Below are 17,866 nucleotides of genomic sequence, written 5' to 3'. Positions count from 1 at the left end.
CCCAATGCTTCGTCCACCGCTCGAGATTATCTGGTGGCGATTGGAGTCTTCGCTCTGCACCGGGCCGAACAGGTCCCGGTCTCCGCTGCAACGCCACCCGACGCCAGGACAGGGATTACTGGGGTTTCGCGATCAGGCCAACTTCTCCTCCGTTGTTCTGAGCCAGCGTGACGCCGGGCCTCTGCGTGTCTCCGGGGTGTGCCCTTTACCCGGACCGATTTACTTCAGGATTTCGTCCCACGACTGCTGGCAGCTTGCTCTGCCTCAGACAGTTAGGTTGCTTCAGGGAAAACCGTTGGATATTTTCTGGATCTATTAAGGTGTGTGAGAGCTCACGGGCCTCCGGCCATCTTGGCTGGACTTTCTAGCACCCCCTCAGAATAGGGGGTATATCTTAACAGAGTTGGAATCAGGAGTTTTTTAGAGGCATGAGTTTCATATAGTTTGCCCCTTTTATTTTAAAATGTAGCTTCTAAGGAAGGGGTTTCGTGCAGCGATAATCTTGGTTTACGCGCAAGTTCAGGACTGTTGGTGTGAACGGATGCAGGTGCATGGGATGGGTCTCTTCCCACTGTGGCTCCTGTATGGTGTTGGGATTCTGGCATAAGAAGAGGTTGTAAGTGGGGGCATCATTATAGCCCCGATCATCCCAGGATTCGTTTTGCGCTATCCATCTCACACTCTCACGGTGACTTCGGGACCGGTGCAGCGCGTTCGAACTGGCATGATCTTTAGCGAGTGACAAGTCTGTACTGTTTACAAGAACCGCTGGGGACGCAGCATGCTCCTGAAATACCTCCTGGGGCCTCTGCACAGAGTGTGGGGTAGGCAAGTGAATGGTGTAAGGTAGGTCGTGCATTTGAGTGGCATCAGAGAAGGGTTCTAGAAATCAGGCGTCTAGAGTGGATACTACATAGCTCTCCTGTGTCCTAACGACACAGGGGGTGAACACTTCAAAACGTACAGGTGACCGATGTGGTTCTAGTGCCGCATTAGCGAGGTCCTGCGGGGCTGGCAAGAAGGGATAAACATTAGTTGTCGGGTGAGTGGGCGCAGTCATCACAGTAGGGCCCTGGGTAGCTGAACTGTGTGGTTCAATATCAATATCTGTATGCAGGGCAGGTATAAGTGAGGGAGCATTCTCATGTATGAAAGATGTACAGGTCATGGTAGAAGACGCAGAGGGATCAATAAGCGGCATCTCCTATAAGGAATGAGGCACCATACAGTCAAACAGAGTTTCAGATACAGAGAAGAATCTTACTTGATTTCTGATGGAAGGCGGCATTTGTAAATCGCCGGTCTTGGAAAGTAGACGAGCTTGACTCATGTGTGCTGAGCGAGCAAGTTCAACTCCCTGCTTTACCAGGGGGGCTGGTCTACAGGAAAACAATCCAGCTCCGCAGAGGATTTTCAAAGACGTACGCGGGGCAGGGCCCGCGGGCTGCAGCACTGCTACTCTTTGCTACTGCATGCCGCTCCGCTGTGAGGCAGTGGTTTTATACAGATGCTCCGCCTTCTGTAACCAACATGAAAGGCAGAGTGGAAACGTGCTGAAAACAAAGAATCAAAGAGCAGTCTCCGCTGTAGGACTGCTACTCTTCGCAACTCCGATTTCCAATTAAGTAAGCAAAGATGGCATTAGACTGTGCAAAAAGTGCCTTTATTAACATAACAAGTGGGCCCTTTGGTAGACACGTGTTTCGACCTATTCCAGGTGTTTTCCAAAACTGGGCACTATAGTTGACATGTTTCTATTACTTTGGTGGAGTGTAAAATTAATAAGTAAATAAACAAGGCCGTTAAAAAGAGAGTATTGTGCTCCCCCTGTTAAGGCGGGATCACAAAGCCTGATGGCGGACTTTGGATTGTACTCCGTGGAACTCATTTGGATTACTCTAATGCTTTGGTGTTTTGGCACTTTGTTTTTTGACCTGGATTGGAACTTTCTTGGAACTATTTTTTTTTAACCTGTATTTTTCAAGAACTGAATACAGACTCATATGGCTCCTCATCCATTAGGCTTATTCCATCGACCTTGCATCACACCCTTGTGTCGGCAGGCTCCATGACTTCACTTCTTCATAAATCCGTGTATGCCCATTTCAGGTACGTCATTTGTCGTATGGTGGATGGACTGCGGTAAGACAGTATTAATGAATTGATTGTACTTTACTGTTCCCTCTACAGCTGCCGAGGACCTAGCTGAGCCAATCCTGTTACACCTTTGGCATCATTGGTTGGCTAGCGAGTGTTTTTAATTTCCCCGGCTGGCACATGTGGAGAAAGGTCTGAGTTCAACGGGGACATCTAGCCGTGATAGGCAAGAAGGCTTGATGAGGGGCTGAGCCCTGGAGAATTTCCAAAGGAGGTGAGAGGCATAGAAGTCAGTGTCACCAATAAACGCCCATGGGTCCCAAAAAGCCCTAATGTATTTATTTATTTGTGCAATTTATATAGCACACCTAGCCCAAGGCATCAAGGCAGACAGCTGCGCCCTGTGAGAGGACACTGCAAGCCCCAGATGAAAACCCTCGCACAGGAAATTGAGGGCAGGAAAAGGGGAGCAGGCACCAGTCAGGAAGGACTGTCAATGTTTATTGCAAGTCTTCATAGTGGAGGAACGTCTAGACCCCTGGACATCAACCACGAACCTCTGAAACATGCCCAACCTCATCAGACCCAACAATTCAATCTCCAGACCTTTAGTTGGAGGGCCAAAGGGTACACCAGAGGGACACATGAGGACTGGAAGGGGCAAGGAGCCTGGGAAAGAGACCAAGGGAGCGCCCCCGCTGCCCTCCCCCCAGGCCATCTCCAGTAGAAGAGGGTACCACAACCTCCTGAGCCAAGCTGGAGCCACTAGAAGCACAGAAGTGCCCTCTCTCTGCACCCTGAGCAGGAACATGGGAAGGAAAGAGACTGGGGGAAAACGCGTACAGGTGATCCCTGGGCCATAGAATCGAGAGAGCGCCCTGCCCCCAAGCTCCCAGGTCCTGCCCGCATGTACAAAAAAACGGAAAAAGGTGTGCGGAGCGGGATGATATGATAGTTTATTTATATAGCGCCTATACACAATGTGTTTCAAAGCGCTTCAAGGCAAGGGAGGGAACAAGGGAAAATACAATGACATTCTTACAGGCCATGAACAGTAAGGATGTGAAATTAACTATCGTACTCGGCCTGACAACATTTCAGATAGTGCAAGAGCTAAGACATAGATAAGGAGGGAGGGAGAGAGTGGGAAGGAAATGGAAACAGACAGGCGACTACCGTACTAGGCCTGACGACATTTCTGGTAGAGCCGGAGAAAGACAAAAGGTGAGGGAGAGGGGTGCAGAAAGGGATGTGAGGAACAAAACAAGCGACTTTGATACTAGGCCTGACTACATTTCAGATAGTGCTGGAGGGGGCGTGGGGAGGAAAAAACAGTAATGGGAGGGTGGAGGAAACAGATGAGGTTGCTATCATATTAGGTCCAGGGACAATTCTGATAGAGTAAGTGCATAGAAGAAAGTAAGGGGAGGAGATAGGAAAAGGGAGTAGGGAAAGGAGGAGAGAACAGAGAGTAAGCAGTCAAAAAGAGTGGAGAAGCAAGAGTGGAGAGCGAATACAATTGCAGAAGTCAGTAGTAACACATAATATTGCAAGCCAGGATACAGGATGAAGATGGGAACAGCATGATTCAGGGGCACCATGAGTACAAGATGCAAAGGAAGTCCAGCATGAGAGTTGAGAAAGGGTGACGCACCGTGAATGAATGAAGTCCATAAAAGTCAAATCCAGCATTGGCCACAAGACAGTGATGGTGAAACCAGAATCTATGAGGACAGACTCCTGCAAAAGTAGGCTGGATGAGGTTGAGGGAGAGCAGGGTAGAAGAATCAAGCAAAACAGGCAACATCTGTGTGTGAGAAGAGGGGGGCACATGCAAACAGGAACCACCTGCAAAGGGCCTGAACACACGCTGTGAGAGACAATGCAAGTTGAGAGATGGTAAGTTCCTGCTGAGGGCATCTACTGACACCTTCTCCACTACCGGCAGGTAGACAGACTCCAGGGACAGCAAGTGAATCTCTACCCAAGCCATGATCTGAACAAGCACCCGTGCCAGAAAGGGACACCTCAAGCCTCCCCAACAGGCGATGTAGAATTTTGTCACCATGGTGTCCGTGTTTATGTTTATTGTATTACTATAGCGCCTTAGGCAAACGGGCGCAGAGATAAGACAAATGATACTAAAAAGTTAATAAAGTTGCTACAATACCACGAAATATCTAGGATATACGAGTTACTGAGCACGAAGGCGGGGAAGGAGTTGCTTCAACTAAGGCATGACTGGGAGGAGGAGGTGAGAGAACCCATGACAGATGGACAATGGGACAGGGCACAAAGGTAACATAAGAAGATGTCCCGGAATGCGAGACTCCAACAGATCCAACTATATGTCACCCACAGGGCATATCTGACCCCCGGCAGAATCGCTAGGTCCGGTGGCTCCGCCGTACAGAAATGCCCTAGGTGCGGGGAAGAGGAGGCTGGGTTATTGCACATGTTCTGGGCCTGTCCAGAAGTGAACAGATTCTGGATAGAACTGAAAACAAGATTGGCTAGCAGTGGGGTGGAGCTTGACGTTGGATCTGCTTGGGCATGCATGCTTGGGAGCTTTCCCAGACCACGTAACCTAAAGCACATTAGCAAGATGAAGGACCTGGCTTATGTCCTAGCCAAGCGCAGAATTGCAATGTGCTGGAAAGCGGCCCGCCGGCCTAGACTGGGGATGTGGTGGGCAGACCTCCTGAAATGGGCAGAGGCAGAAACTGCAGCCTGGTATGAAGCAGTCACTAGAGGTGGGGAGGAGGAGGTGGGTCCCCTGATAGCTTGGAGGCAAATGGTGACTTTGATGATAAACCCCCACCAGGCCGATCACGAAGCAGAGCAGTTGGATGAGGTGATGATAACAGAGACACCTGTAGAGGCTCAGGTGGATGACACGGATGTAATGGCTCAAGTTAATGGGGACGGAGGGGGGAGGACGGAAGAGAGCATTTTATGATGCAACGTGTTGACACTGATCAGGAAGGTCCTAATTGGTTGTAAAGTTTGGAGTGTTTGTTGTTTAAAAAAAAAATAAAAGATTACAAAAAAAAAAGTTGCTACAATACGAATGATAAAGCATGCAGATAAAAACCATAATTGGGGTCAGACTAAAACAATAAAAACAAGGTAAAAAGTAAGCCAGATAAAACCATAAACAGAGTCCAGACTAAATAGATTACGATCAAGTAAAAACTTTTTTTAAACACTTCCTTAAAAGCTTGCAGGGATGTCTCAAGTCTCTGCGTAACTGGGAATTTGCTCCATAGAGAAGTCAAAGGCACGCCTACCAGCTGTCACCAATTTGGTTGATGGAATCTCTAAAAGATTACCATTGGATGATCGCAACCAACGGGGAGATTGTCTTGTGTGAATTCTCTTACCCAAGTAGGTGGGACTTTTGCCAACTAAACATTTATGTGCAATGTTAAGCATACGAAATGTGAGCAGTTCTTACACCAGCAGCCAATGAAGAGCCCTCCGAGCTGCTGTGACATGTGCCCTGCATTCAATACTGGAGACAATTCGAACAGCATTATTCTGTAGGACTTCCAACTTTGATATGTTTTTCTGAGCAGACCCCACAAGGAAGCTACCACCATCATCGATCTTCACGCCTATAATGGCTCGAGCTACAGTTGCACAGTTTTCATGGGATAAAAATGGCTTAATCCGATGAAACAATTGTAAGTAAAAAGATGAGGCAGAGATGATGGAATTATGCAAAACAAAAGAAGTGATGGCTCGAAGGTTTGGAATGAATCCTAACCTCCGGCATTGCTCTGGGCAACCGTCCAGACCACTGTTCTTCGCCTGCCCAGCCATTACAAAAGAGGAGAGACCATATTCAAATCAGTATTGGCCCCACCCCAAAAGGGGCGGTCCACCCCAAACTTACTGGATGGATTTGACATGGTCCTTTATCAAAAGCGAGGTATCAAAGATAACACTGAGGTTTTCACTTTAGGCAAGACTAGAATGATACAACCTGCGATTAGTGATTTCAATTAAAATCTGTGTATCGTCCGCATAATTGGTCAACGATACACCATGCGTGTCCAAAATATCAAAGAGGGGCCTCATAAAAAATGGACAGAGAGAGCTATGACCCTTGAGGTACTCCACAAAGTAATTCCACTGGGGTAGCACTCCAGCACTATATGAATTATGAACCTCTAGCTTGGCGACCTGCAAGAAATGATAAAAACCAATCTGCTGCTCTTGAACTAAAACATGCGGTTGTCTGGACTCTGTCATATCAAATGTTAAAATCCAATGAATCAAAAGCCGATAAGTCTAAAAGGAGGAGTAGTGTCATTTTACCCTTATCCGTAATATGGTATATTTCTGATTTTAAGTCTAAGATAGAGGTCTCAGTGCCATGGTATGCCCTGAACCCCGATTGTCTTTCTCCCAAAGGATTCTGATCTTCAATATGCTGTTGACGCTGGAGATGAGCTAGAAGGTCCAAAATCAACGCACATATGAACGATTTTTGCAGGACATGGGTCCCCTAGACCATTAGTTGGTTTTCCACATGAGAATTAGTTGGTTTTAGCATAAGAATCGTGTTTTGGACTTCTGAGGCTGTTATTACTCTAAAATCAAACAGAGGATTGGTTTGGAGGAGTATCTGGCTAGTTAAAGTTGGCAGTGGGAAAATCTGTTTTTTCTGTGCAATGTCCTCCTTTAGTTTAGCAATTTTACCAAACCAAGCAAGCTGCATATTAGAACACCAATGAAATCCTTCATAACAGTGTCCGTATTCTTGACATTGAATTTATTTTAAAATCAAGAATAGCTCTTTAGAATTCGATGAGGCCAATGAGATGCGATTATTCAAGTAGTTATTTTTTTACCGTAACTACATTTGCATACAATTTAGCCTGCGAGTTATAAAGAGCTTGATCACTAAGCGAGTGAGATTCCTACCATTGTCGATATGCTTTGTTTTTCTGAGTACCTAAGCAGTGTAGGTCTTGCTTATAGCAGGTCTTTAACGACCTGAGAATCACAGCTGATTTACATAACTTTAAAGAAGCAAGAGTATCCAGGGCTATCGAAAGGAAGAGATTATATTGAAAAGCCAAGTCATTGGGGGGAAGAATGGACTGAAGAAATATGAGACAGTAGCACAATTAATGAATCAGAATTCATTTTTTGAAGGTGGCGTTTAAGCACCATGTCAAAGTTTGGATAGGAACGGCGAACATAGCTAGGGGTCTCAATAGCGAACAAGATAAAATAATGATCCGATTATGGACATGGTGTAATTTCCATAAATTCAACAGAGATGCCTAATGTACACAGCCAATCTAGTGTATGTCCACTGCAATTAGTTGGCTCCCTAATGATAGATTTAAAACCTTGCTCTGAAAGAACATGATACAATGAAGCAGCTTTTCAAACGAGTACCACCTGGCCACAGTGCCTTAAGTGGGACTGAAAAATTAGCCGGAGAGGCGTGGCCTAACAGCAGGGGGATTCATATGCGGGCTCATTAGGCCACGCACCCTTGACGAGCCACGGCTCAATGGGTTACAGGCAGCCTTTTGTAGAGATCAGCACCCTCTTCCCCCCTGAGGGAGAGGGTGCTAATCTCTGCATTTCTTTTCGAAAGGCTTGCTTGCGAGGGGGGCAGCGCCTCGCCATTTTAGCCTTAATGGTGACGACAAACCTTGCCAGCTGGGGAGTGCAGCATCACCATTAAGACTAAGAAGGTGAGGCCGCTGGAAGCAGAGCCCTTTTTTTCAAAATCCTGAAGCTCCCACAAATGAATGAAAAAAAAAAAGCTGTCTGTTTCCAGCAGCCTCACATTTCTCTCCATAATGGTGGCACGCCCCACGGGCATCTCTTGCTTGAAGGGATGCCTCGCAGGTGCCAGCGCCACCATTATGGATGAAAGGAATTTTTGTCTAGTCTGAAGCTCTCGCACATGAGCAAGAGCCTCAGGCTTTAGAAAAAAAAGCCTGGTTCTCTAGTGGCCGGGGCTGCCAGGGGAGACTAGTGAACCCCGGCAGGGCCCCGCCTCAGAATTAGATTTCTGAGCCTGCCGGGGCTCAGCCCCAGCTAGCTCCTGCACACTTAAATCCCTGCCTGGCCATCTAAACAACAGTGCAAGTGGGGGACGGAATTGATAGACAGCCATCAATTCCTTCCAGTCAGACGATGTCCTGCCCTACATCAGAGACCACCCTTACATTGTGGCACCCCACCTGCCGCACTAGCATCTGATGTTACAACCAGCGAGGAGGCTGGTGCACATGAACCCCCCTCTGGAGGTGGGGTGGGAACCACCACTGAAGGGCAGTCAGGATCTTTTAGGTCACAGGAATCAGATGGGAGTAATCATTAGAAGTGGGATCTCAGTGCCTTAAGACGTGAGTCACTAAAGGCTGAAGATGGGCCCTTGCCAGTAGTGTACTGAGCGGAGGTCAGGGGTTGGGGGGGGGGGCAGGCTGCCCCTGCAAAGGCTCTTTTGAGAGCCTGACCGGGACTTGTCAGCTGGACATTCCTCCCGTTCAGCACCTCAATGAGGGTGCACAACGGGAAAGGTGTCCCGCTGGGAGGACAATGTGTGCTGAGCAATTCCTGCTCAGCACGCTCATTGACCTAGCAGCAGCACACCTTACCCTTTCTGAATGGGAGAGGTGTCTTGCTGCCAGGACAAAGTCCCATGGAGGTCCGGGCAGCAGAGGGGCTCTCACGTTGCTCTCTGTCAACAGAGCATTTCAATGTGAGCCATTAGGCACTAATGGGAGGGAGGGGTGACTGTTGGCAGGGACTTTTGTCCCTTTAGAAATGTGCATTTGGAGGGAGTGATCAGCAGTGAGAAGGAAAGGGTGCATAATGTTGCATGCTTTATTTATTTGTGTTTGTTTTTATAACGTGCTTAATACCTGAGTGAAATAATGACTATGGCTTTACCCAAGGGGGATTTGTTAGGCTCACATTAACCTGCACAATGCTATTGTGACTTGCATGCATGGTGGGGAGAATACAACTAAAGCCATACTCTTATTGCTCAACATATTTCTATGATGATGTATATAACGAAAAGCTAATTATGAAAGGATAGTTTATGTAATGTGCTTTACTTCCAAGGCATTGCTACAAATAAAGTATTATTTAAGCACATGAAATGCAAAGGGAAACCTTAATAAATATCTAGATCAACTAAACCTGTGAAGATGTGGTCAGTTGCTTAAATTGTTCACATCCCACTTCCACCATTTTACCTTAAAATGGTGGAAGTGGGATGATCCTTGGCAGATCTGAAGCGCTCTAAATGTTTTACTTTGTAAGTGTTTTACTTCAGAGCGTATGTTAATATATCATGCCGTTATCTATATATATTACAAAAAAGGGTGACTTTAGAGTTGCTTCATATATTACAATCAGGCAAATTAGGTATTTTGAACCACAATTTTATTTGCCACTTGGCTTACTTATGTCAACTTACTCTAAAGTCACTTCCATGGTGCCTCCAAGTATCAAAGACTGATGCCATGTGCTTTTCTGTGATGTCACTTCATTTGGTGGAATCCATATGAAAATTAGGAGGTTTGTATGCCCCAGAGCGCCTGGACAGAGCTCTAATAGATGAGTTCCCTGCATCTGTAATGATTTGCAGTTTTATTTTTTTTGTTATGTGTTATAATGCCACCTCCCAATAATGTTACTGGGGCAGGTGTCCTGAATTAAAAACCAAGGAGTGTTTGCACATTGGGACGCATACCTGCTTCTTGCTTTCCCACAGCACTGCGAGCGCTGCTCTTGCTGGGAAAGCTCTTTTGTTTCCAGCGCCCTGCTTCCTGGAGGAGGCGGGACCGATTGGCTGCACGTGACCAATCACGTGACCTTACTCGAGGACAAGAACTCGCTCGAGCCGACCTTGCGGTGTGTCCTGAATTAAAAACCAAGGAGTGTTTGCACATTGGGACGCATACCTGCTTCTTGCTTTCCCACAGCACTGCGAGCGCTGCTCTTGCTGGGAAAGCTCTTTTGTTTCCAGCGCCCTGCTTCCTGGAGGAGGCGGGACCGATTGGCTGCACGTGACCAATCACGTGACCTTACTCGAGGATAAGAACTCACTCGAGCCGACCTTGCGGCGTTGAGCCCGTGAGGGGTGAAGGGCGCCGACTGTTTAACGACTGTTTAGCGCTGGTGGCGCACATACCCTGGAAAGGTTGCTGTTACTGCTGTCAGAGCGGTGATAGCGGACTGGGGTCTGTGGAGTAAGACTTATTTATTTTTATCCATTTTGTTGCATATATAATCACTTGGTTGCTAAACGTGCAGAATGAAAGGTATAACATACACGCTGACATCTGGGATGCCAGCTAATATTGTGATTACAAGAGCCTCTGTGAATCTTAAGCCTGCGACCCCTAAAGCCTCCCCCGTTACTATTCTTAAAAAAAAAATTAGGAGGTGCAACTGCTGTGACTCCCGTGAGTAAGAACCCTACTAGTGATATACGAGGATTTTGTACGCTAAGGGGTGACTCAGATTTAACCTTTCCCACGTGTGTTGAAAAACAACCTTTGAGCCCGGTAAATATGGGTGGAGGGATAAATCGCACCGCATGTGGGTTCTGTGAATTCAAATGTGTCGATTTCGGACACTATTATTGTAAATGAGATATGCTCTACTCAACGCGACTTCGAGAGAACTGAGGAGTGCCCTTTAATCGATTTAACCACACAAAATTCTGTAGTTGCATGTAGAAACAAACTAAATGATATTAATAAGGAAGTCACTAATGAGGGTGAGAATAAAGATATGCAGGAGGAGATGGAAAATATAACTGCTATAAATAAATCTAATCTGGACGACTCTATTAATGAGATTGTGGTAGATGACCCTGCTTTGTTGGAATCCCCAATTCTCAACGATAGAACCAAGGGCAATGATGGTAGTTTATATGGATCCCCAAGCCTTTTTGATCACCACACACAATGCCCTAGAGATTTGACATCTTCTTTTGTCTATCCTACACCACGTGCACCACACAAAAAGATTGCTCCGAGTGTGGGAATCACAGATGGTAATGGTGGACAAACTGTACACGGCTCACTGGTGGAAATAACGCTGAATGCCATAAATATCTCGATTATGTCCCTTTTTAAATTGTTTGAGACCTTGGATGCAAAGATAAGTCGACAAGCTGTGCAGATTTGATCACCCAGAACCTAGACAAAATATCTCGGTACATTGACTTGGATGATAATAAGTCACCAAATTCAATGAAAGATATTAAAAATAAAGACTGTGCACAAATGTCATCCGATGTAAAGGGGAAGCACGAGGTGGAGAATGTGGTACCGACTTTACCTATTTTTGAGTCTATTATATGCCCTGTCACATCCAGTGACGATGAGGTGCATTGTAGCCCTTCTAGTAGCGGGATAGTGACTGTGGAAAGTTGTACCTCTGTTAAGGCGAATGCAGATAAAACTGCTGCAGATAACCGAGGGTATGACTTTGGTGTGTATAATATGTTTGACTCAAGAACCAATGTAAGATCCAAAGCTAACACTATAACTAAAAAGAAAACTAAAAACCAGAAGCAGGCCTTGCGACCTTTAAAGGCCGCTACTAATCAATTCCTGAAACGTTTACAAATTACTTCGAAAAGTAAAGAGGTGGGGGGAGGTGGTCTAAAAGTGAATTATACTCATTTAAGACAGGCTAGAGAACCGGTAGCTAGCCAATCTGTGAATGCTGTATCCCATAACGACTATGTTCCACTAGATGATCTAGTGGCTCTGCTTGCAAAAAAAGGTTCCGAGGATCAATTGCGGCTGCAACAAGCTGCTGGTAATATTACAAACCATGAAACATCTTGTATCCCACTGGCTAGTACTATAGTGATAAACCACCCAAAGAATGATGTTATAACAAATACTATAAGTGCGAACCCTCCTCCAGTGAGAGAACCTTCACCGGATATACTAAAAGATATTAGAGAGACCATACAGAACTCGGTTGATGAGTATCTAAGATGGAAACAAGATCAGACCCCTGTGATAAACCCTGTAGTGGAGGGCCGCAAAGTGTCATTCAATAGTAAAACTACAGTGTATTCACCTGATACAATACAAAATATTGAGAGAAACTCAGAACCAAACCAACGATTTGAAATGGAACGGCTAAGTGGGGGAACAGGAAAGAAATTAAAACATGCCCTAGACCCGAAATTATATCACAGATTTATTCTGAAATGCCGCCCTGCTCCCCATATATCCTATGACTTAAACAGAACAAGTGTGTTGATGATATTTGAAGACATTGAAGAGTTAAGAGATATCTCTTCAACTGATATTCAACAAGTTGAATTTTTAAATGAGGAGAAGCTTGACGTTGTCCGATTGTGGATTTCATCCAACCTTGTCAGAAATATTATATGGCAAGCTAGGATGGAACTGTTCACAATGGGTTTTTTGCAAGCAGTTGATCCTACAATCTTATCGACTAACATGAACTATGAACAACTACAGGACCCAAATGATAATATGGCTGGTAGATCCCTAAATATATATCGCAAACAAAACTTACTAGATCAAAATGAGATGGTAGGAGACCTGGGGAAAAATGATTATAGACCGAGTGATAAAAGATCATAATACAAGGAGTGGCGAGATGACACATTGACCCTGGTAAGTTGGAATACCTGTGGTCATGGCCATCTCTCTGCAAAAGATAGCAACGATCTTAATAACTATGATATAATAGCCCTACAAGAGACGTGGCTGGTGGATTGCCCGGTATGGAACAATCATGAAATAGCATTTTTGGCAGCCAGATCAAATAGGAAAGGACGTCCATCCTCTGGGTTACTAATTGCCATTAAAATGGGGAGGGGCCTGTCAATTAGGCCTTGGGCAACCCCGAATATATTCATGCAATTAGTTAAAATTCTCTACCCCGGAGGATGTTTGGCTCTAATTAATATCTATCGTAACCCAATGGGTATCTCGGATAAAATCTTCATCAAAGAACTGGAGAATTTCTTCAACTTGATTCTTATGACATCTGAAATAACAAATGTCATTCTTGTGGGAGATCTGAATATGCAATGTCTGACAGACAAAAAGTCACAAAAACGCTGCATAAATGAAATATGGGCGGATTTGATGTGTGAGCGTAATATGCTGATGCTTAACGGTGCGATACCTGGTGACACACCTGCTAGTGAGACGTGGCGTAGAGGACTTAGTAGCTCCACAATTGATTATATTTATACGGACAAAGCAATGTTTCAAAACATTGCTTCATTTAAAGTGTTAACACAGACTGTGAGCGATCATCATATGCTAACCTTGAAATGGAACTGCTACAAAGAGCCATACAATCTAGAAAAAGAGCGGTATGCCACCAATTTGATAATAAATAATTCAAGAATAAGGTTTAGGTGGAACAAATCTACCTTGAATGAGTTGAATGAGGAGTTGCTGGGTGAACAGATGGGGAACAGTGGGGTAGAAGAACCATACCACGTCACACTCCAAATGTTCAAACTGCACTCTTCAACACGAACTCATGTGTACTTTGCACCTAGACATAGTGCTGACGATCAGGTTCGGAAACGTAAAACCTTACTGAGACGAGAAAAGAGAATGGCATTATCACTGCCGGTGAACATCAGGTTCGAGGTCATTCGTTCACTTCAACGTGCATATACGGCTTGGATTCGTACTCGTCGATGTATTCTTTACCAGTCTGATGGTGAAGAAATGCTTAAGGTGATTATGTCAAAAAATACAGCCCAAATTTGGGCGTTGCTTAATGCTGCTAACCATTTGGAACAGGGCCCGGTTCAGATAAACGGTGTAACTGAAACACTATGGATCAACTACTACACGGAACTATATGCTGACCCTGAAGTCAGACAAAACAGCCCTGTGATACCATGTAATAGCGTGGAATTATTACAAATATCTAGAGAAGATATATTAGGATTTATCCTTAGAGCATCCAACTCAAGGGCCCCAGGACCTGATGGGCTAACCAACTACATGATGAAGCAGTATCCGGAACAATGGGCTCTGATCCTATATAATATCTTTACTTATGCCCTACAATCTAACAGTATCCCAAAGTCTTGGAAATCCTCTGTGGTAGTGCCCATCTTCAAAAAAGGTGACAGGTCTAAACCGGCGAATTATAGACCGATCGCACTCTTGGATATACCTGGGAAAATCTTTTGCAGGTTTATTTTACGGGACTTTAACAATTGGGTAAAAACTTGTGACAAGCAAGATCCGCATCAAACAGGGTTTATACGTGGCATGGGAACATCTATAAATCTGTTATCAATAACAGCTTTAATACAGCATCATAACCTCCTGAAACAACCATTATTTTTTGTGTTCGTCGACTTTAGAGCGGCGTTTGACTCAGTGGTTAGATCAATATTATTTGACAAACTAACCCGAGAAAAGTGCCCTACATACTTAATTAGTTTGATAAGTATGTTACATTCAGAGACCAGCATACGAGTGAGGCTAAATCTACAAGGCCTACTATCCACTAATATTCCAACTTATAGGGGTCTTAGACAAGGCTGTATACTTGCGGCCACTTTGTTTAATTTTTTTATTGCTGATATATGTAAAGCTTTCAAAGAGGTTATTTCTGATGCGCCGAAATTAGCAGGCAAAGCAGTTGCAGCTCTACTATATGCTGATGATTTGGTTTTGATTTCGAAAACCCCTCGTGGCCTACAAAACCTGCTCGATGCACTTGCTAGATATGTCACTGAGAATAAGTTAACCGTGAATATGAATAAAACAAAGATAATGGTCTGTAACCCGAACTCAAGTGGTACCCTAAACAAGAAACAAAAAGCGTTAAGGTGGCGTTTACAAGACCATATACTAGAGATAGTTCCACAATATATTTATTTAGGAGTTATTATTGATGGAGCAAGTAATAAAGCATATCTACTAAGTCTCAATCAGAAGTTGAACATGATGATCTCACAAGCTTTAATTATTCAAACCAAATATGGTAAATTCACTATTACACCTGCCATAACATACTTCAAACAGAAAGTGGTTCCGGTATTACTCTACGGAGCGGAAACAAAACCGTGTATAATGAGAAACACATGGTTACGCTTTGAGAGTAAATTCTGGAAACGCATCCTGGGTTTACCAAAATGTGTACCTATGTCTTGGGTCAGGTATGAATTGGGGTTAATATCATTACATGCACGCTATATCTGGCAAATGATTTCATTGTACAGAAAATGTATTTTGGGGCCTGTAGGCATAAATTGATTAATACCCTTGCTGATTACGTGTTTACGACTAATGATCAATATATGGTGAAATGGCGGCATACTATAATTGAAGCCTTGGCCGAAGCGGATCTTTCCCTTGATGACCTCCTTACAAATCCAGACAGGGCCAAAACTAAGATATTTCAGTATGATTGGTTACGCACGAGGGAGATTTGCCTGAAGTATCATGATTTCCCCAAAAATGCATACCTGCTTAAAAGGCATAGTATTGTGGAACCATATTTATTTAGATCACCTTCAACTGATCATAGAAGACAATTTTTAAGAATACGCTTTAACTTATGTGAAACAAGGGATCTGAAAGCCAAAAGGAAAATGATAATGAAGGAAGATAATCTATGCCGTTTCTGTAAGATAAATGATCAACCTGAAACCCTACGGCATCTCCTTACAGAATGTCAAATCCTTAAACAGCAACAGGAGCTCTATTTTAAACCACTGCTATATGAAAACACCCATATTACAACAGAATCTCTTTGGTGGTTGATCTATTGCGGGCACACCACCGCTCTAAGGCTCGCTACCATTGCTCTTGTGAAGGATTTGAGACTGGATATTGATCAAGAACTGACAGAACCCAAGATCTAACTATTATGATAACCATTAGTGAGGGATATATGTATAGATACGTTTGTATATGTGTACTTTTTATGTGTACTTTTTATGTGTATTTTATGTGTGTATTTTCATGTATTTCCTGTGTGCACTTTTTATGTGTACCTTTTATATACAATACTACAATTTTATAAATATGAATGAAGATGAATTATTAATGAGATATTGTAAAGTTGATTTAGTTCAGCTATAACAATAAAAAAAAAAAATACTGGGGCAGGGTAACTACCATTCACACCCGGCCCTCCCATCCACTCTGGTGCAGTCCCACCCCTGCTCCCTACTGGGGTGTAGTAGTTCCACCCAAGTTGTACCCCCTTTTTCCCCCGGGCTTCTCCCGCACAGGTGCAGCCTCACTCAAGCCCCGCCCCTTCTCACAAGGCTCTTCTCACTCAAGCCCCTCCCCTTCTTCCCCAGCCCCCACCCCTTCGAAAAAGGCTCCTCCCACTCAGGTGCCTTCTTCAGCCATACTTACGTTTCACGGGCTGCGGGTTAAGCTGCTTTCTGCGGGGCATCCTGTCAGGCTCCAGTCCGCGCTATGCCCGCCCTCGAGTCCGAGCGGAGCTCGGTGGCGTCTTGCTTGTCACTGTCCTGGCACAAGGACGCACCTGCTGGACAACATAGCTGCTGCCATCTCCACCGCAGGGAACCCTGGGAGAGGTGCTGGGCAACCGCAGCATGTACTGGCAGCCGCGAGCCCTGGGGCCAATCACGGGGGGCCTTGGTCGCCGCGAGCTGGTCCAACGCTTCCTGGAGCGATGCCCGGGGCCAATCACAATCCGCGCGAGCCACGGCGTTCAGCTGTCACTTTTTTCTTTCCCGTGCCATTCATGTGTTGCCTTTGCCTAGCAATAACATCTGGTGCTTCCGGTGAGAGTCGTTCTCTTTTCCGGTGGCGTGTATGCTGGGTCTTGTAGTTTTCATCTCTCGTGCGCTTGTCAAAAAATAGAGCGGTACTGGAATGTCGGCTACAGGGGAATAGCAGGCGCGTGACTGTTACTCCACACACCTTGCCACCAAAACTACCTTTTACCATCCCGAACTTCATTTACCAAAATTCATGGTCCAAACCTTTTGAATTCTTTCCGGTTTTTGGGAAGTCAAAATACATGCTTCACATTTTGAGTCCTCATGCCTTGCTAATATATGGATGGATTCTAGCAATTCAAACTTTTGGATTCAAATATAAGAATTGCCAAGTTAACCAGAACTGCAGGAGTCTGTCCGATTGTAATATTGGTTATTTTGCTGCTTGGTTCCAGGTACAAATTCGAAATCGACGTGAATGACGTTCCGTGGGTTTGAACATTGCTATCTGAGGCAGTTCTCACATCAAAATGATTTTTTATTCTGGAGAAGGGACAGTATAACAGATTGTGATTGGTGCAGATCATCACTTTTTTTTGGGTTAAACAACTCCATTCTCCACCGTGTTTTTTGGAAATGTAGTTCAGTTTAAGATTTATAGAAGCCTTTATGCAAATTGCTTAAAGATGCTGTTCTCTGTAGTTAAGGTAGCAGACACCTAATACTTCGCCTCCATGTCTTTAATATAATCATGACTTTCCTAAACGTTAGTATAGAAAGTCTGTATTACAATCTGAAACCCCCCTGGCACTAAGGGAAGAGTGATACCTGTGGTCCAGCTGCAAAGCGTCACCCTAAGCATCTTGGCATCCTGAGTCACTTGGGAGAAAGTCCCAGAAGGTTATTGAGAGACATCATTCGTCAATCGCCCCACTTTATACTCTCCAGTGCTTTCCAGATTATACGCCATACCCACTCTCCCAGACACAGGATCCTTTGAACCATCCGTGAACACCTTGCTTCCTTCCTTTCCTGCCA

General features: G+C 44.7%; 1 protein-coding gene across 2 annotated transcripts in view; it reads right to left on the bottom strand.

The window, feature by feature from the left end:
- The window catches only part of ZNF513 (zinc finger protein 513), a 253,222-nt gene extending 236,320 nt beyond the window's left edge, over positions 1–16,902 (bottom strand). For both annotated transcript variants that reach the window (XM_069605477.1, XM_069605476.1), the window contains exon 1: positions 16,497–16,902. Coding sequence is in view for 1 of the 2 variants with exons in the window: in XM_069605476.1 (XP_069461577.1) it covers positions 16,497–16,536 (40 nt within the window). In the remaining variant the exon portion in view is untranslated. The remainder of the gene's footprint in view (positions 1–16,496) is intronic.
- Positions 16,903–17,866: the final 964 nt, after the last annotated feature.

The sequence above is a fragment of the Ambystoma mexicanum genome, chromosome 4p (genome assembly GCF_040938575.1).
Source record: "Ambystoma mexicanum isolate Mex_15411 chromosome 4p, UKY_AmexF1_1, whole genome shotgun sequence".
Classification (NCBI taxonomy): Eukaryota; Metazoa; Chordata; class Amphibia; order Caudata; family Ambystomatidae; genus Ambystoma; species Ambystoma mexicanum.
This window is presented reverse-complemented; position numbering and strand designations above follow the sequence as displayed.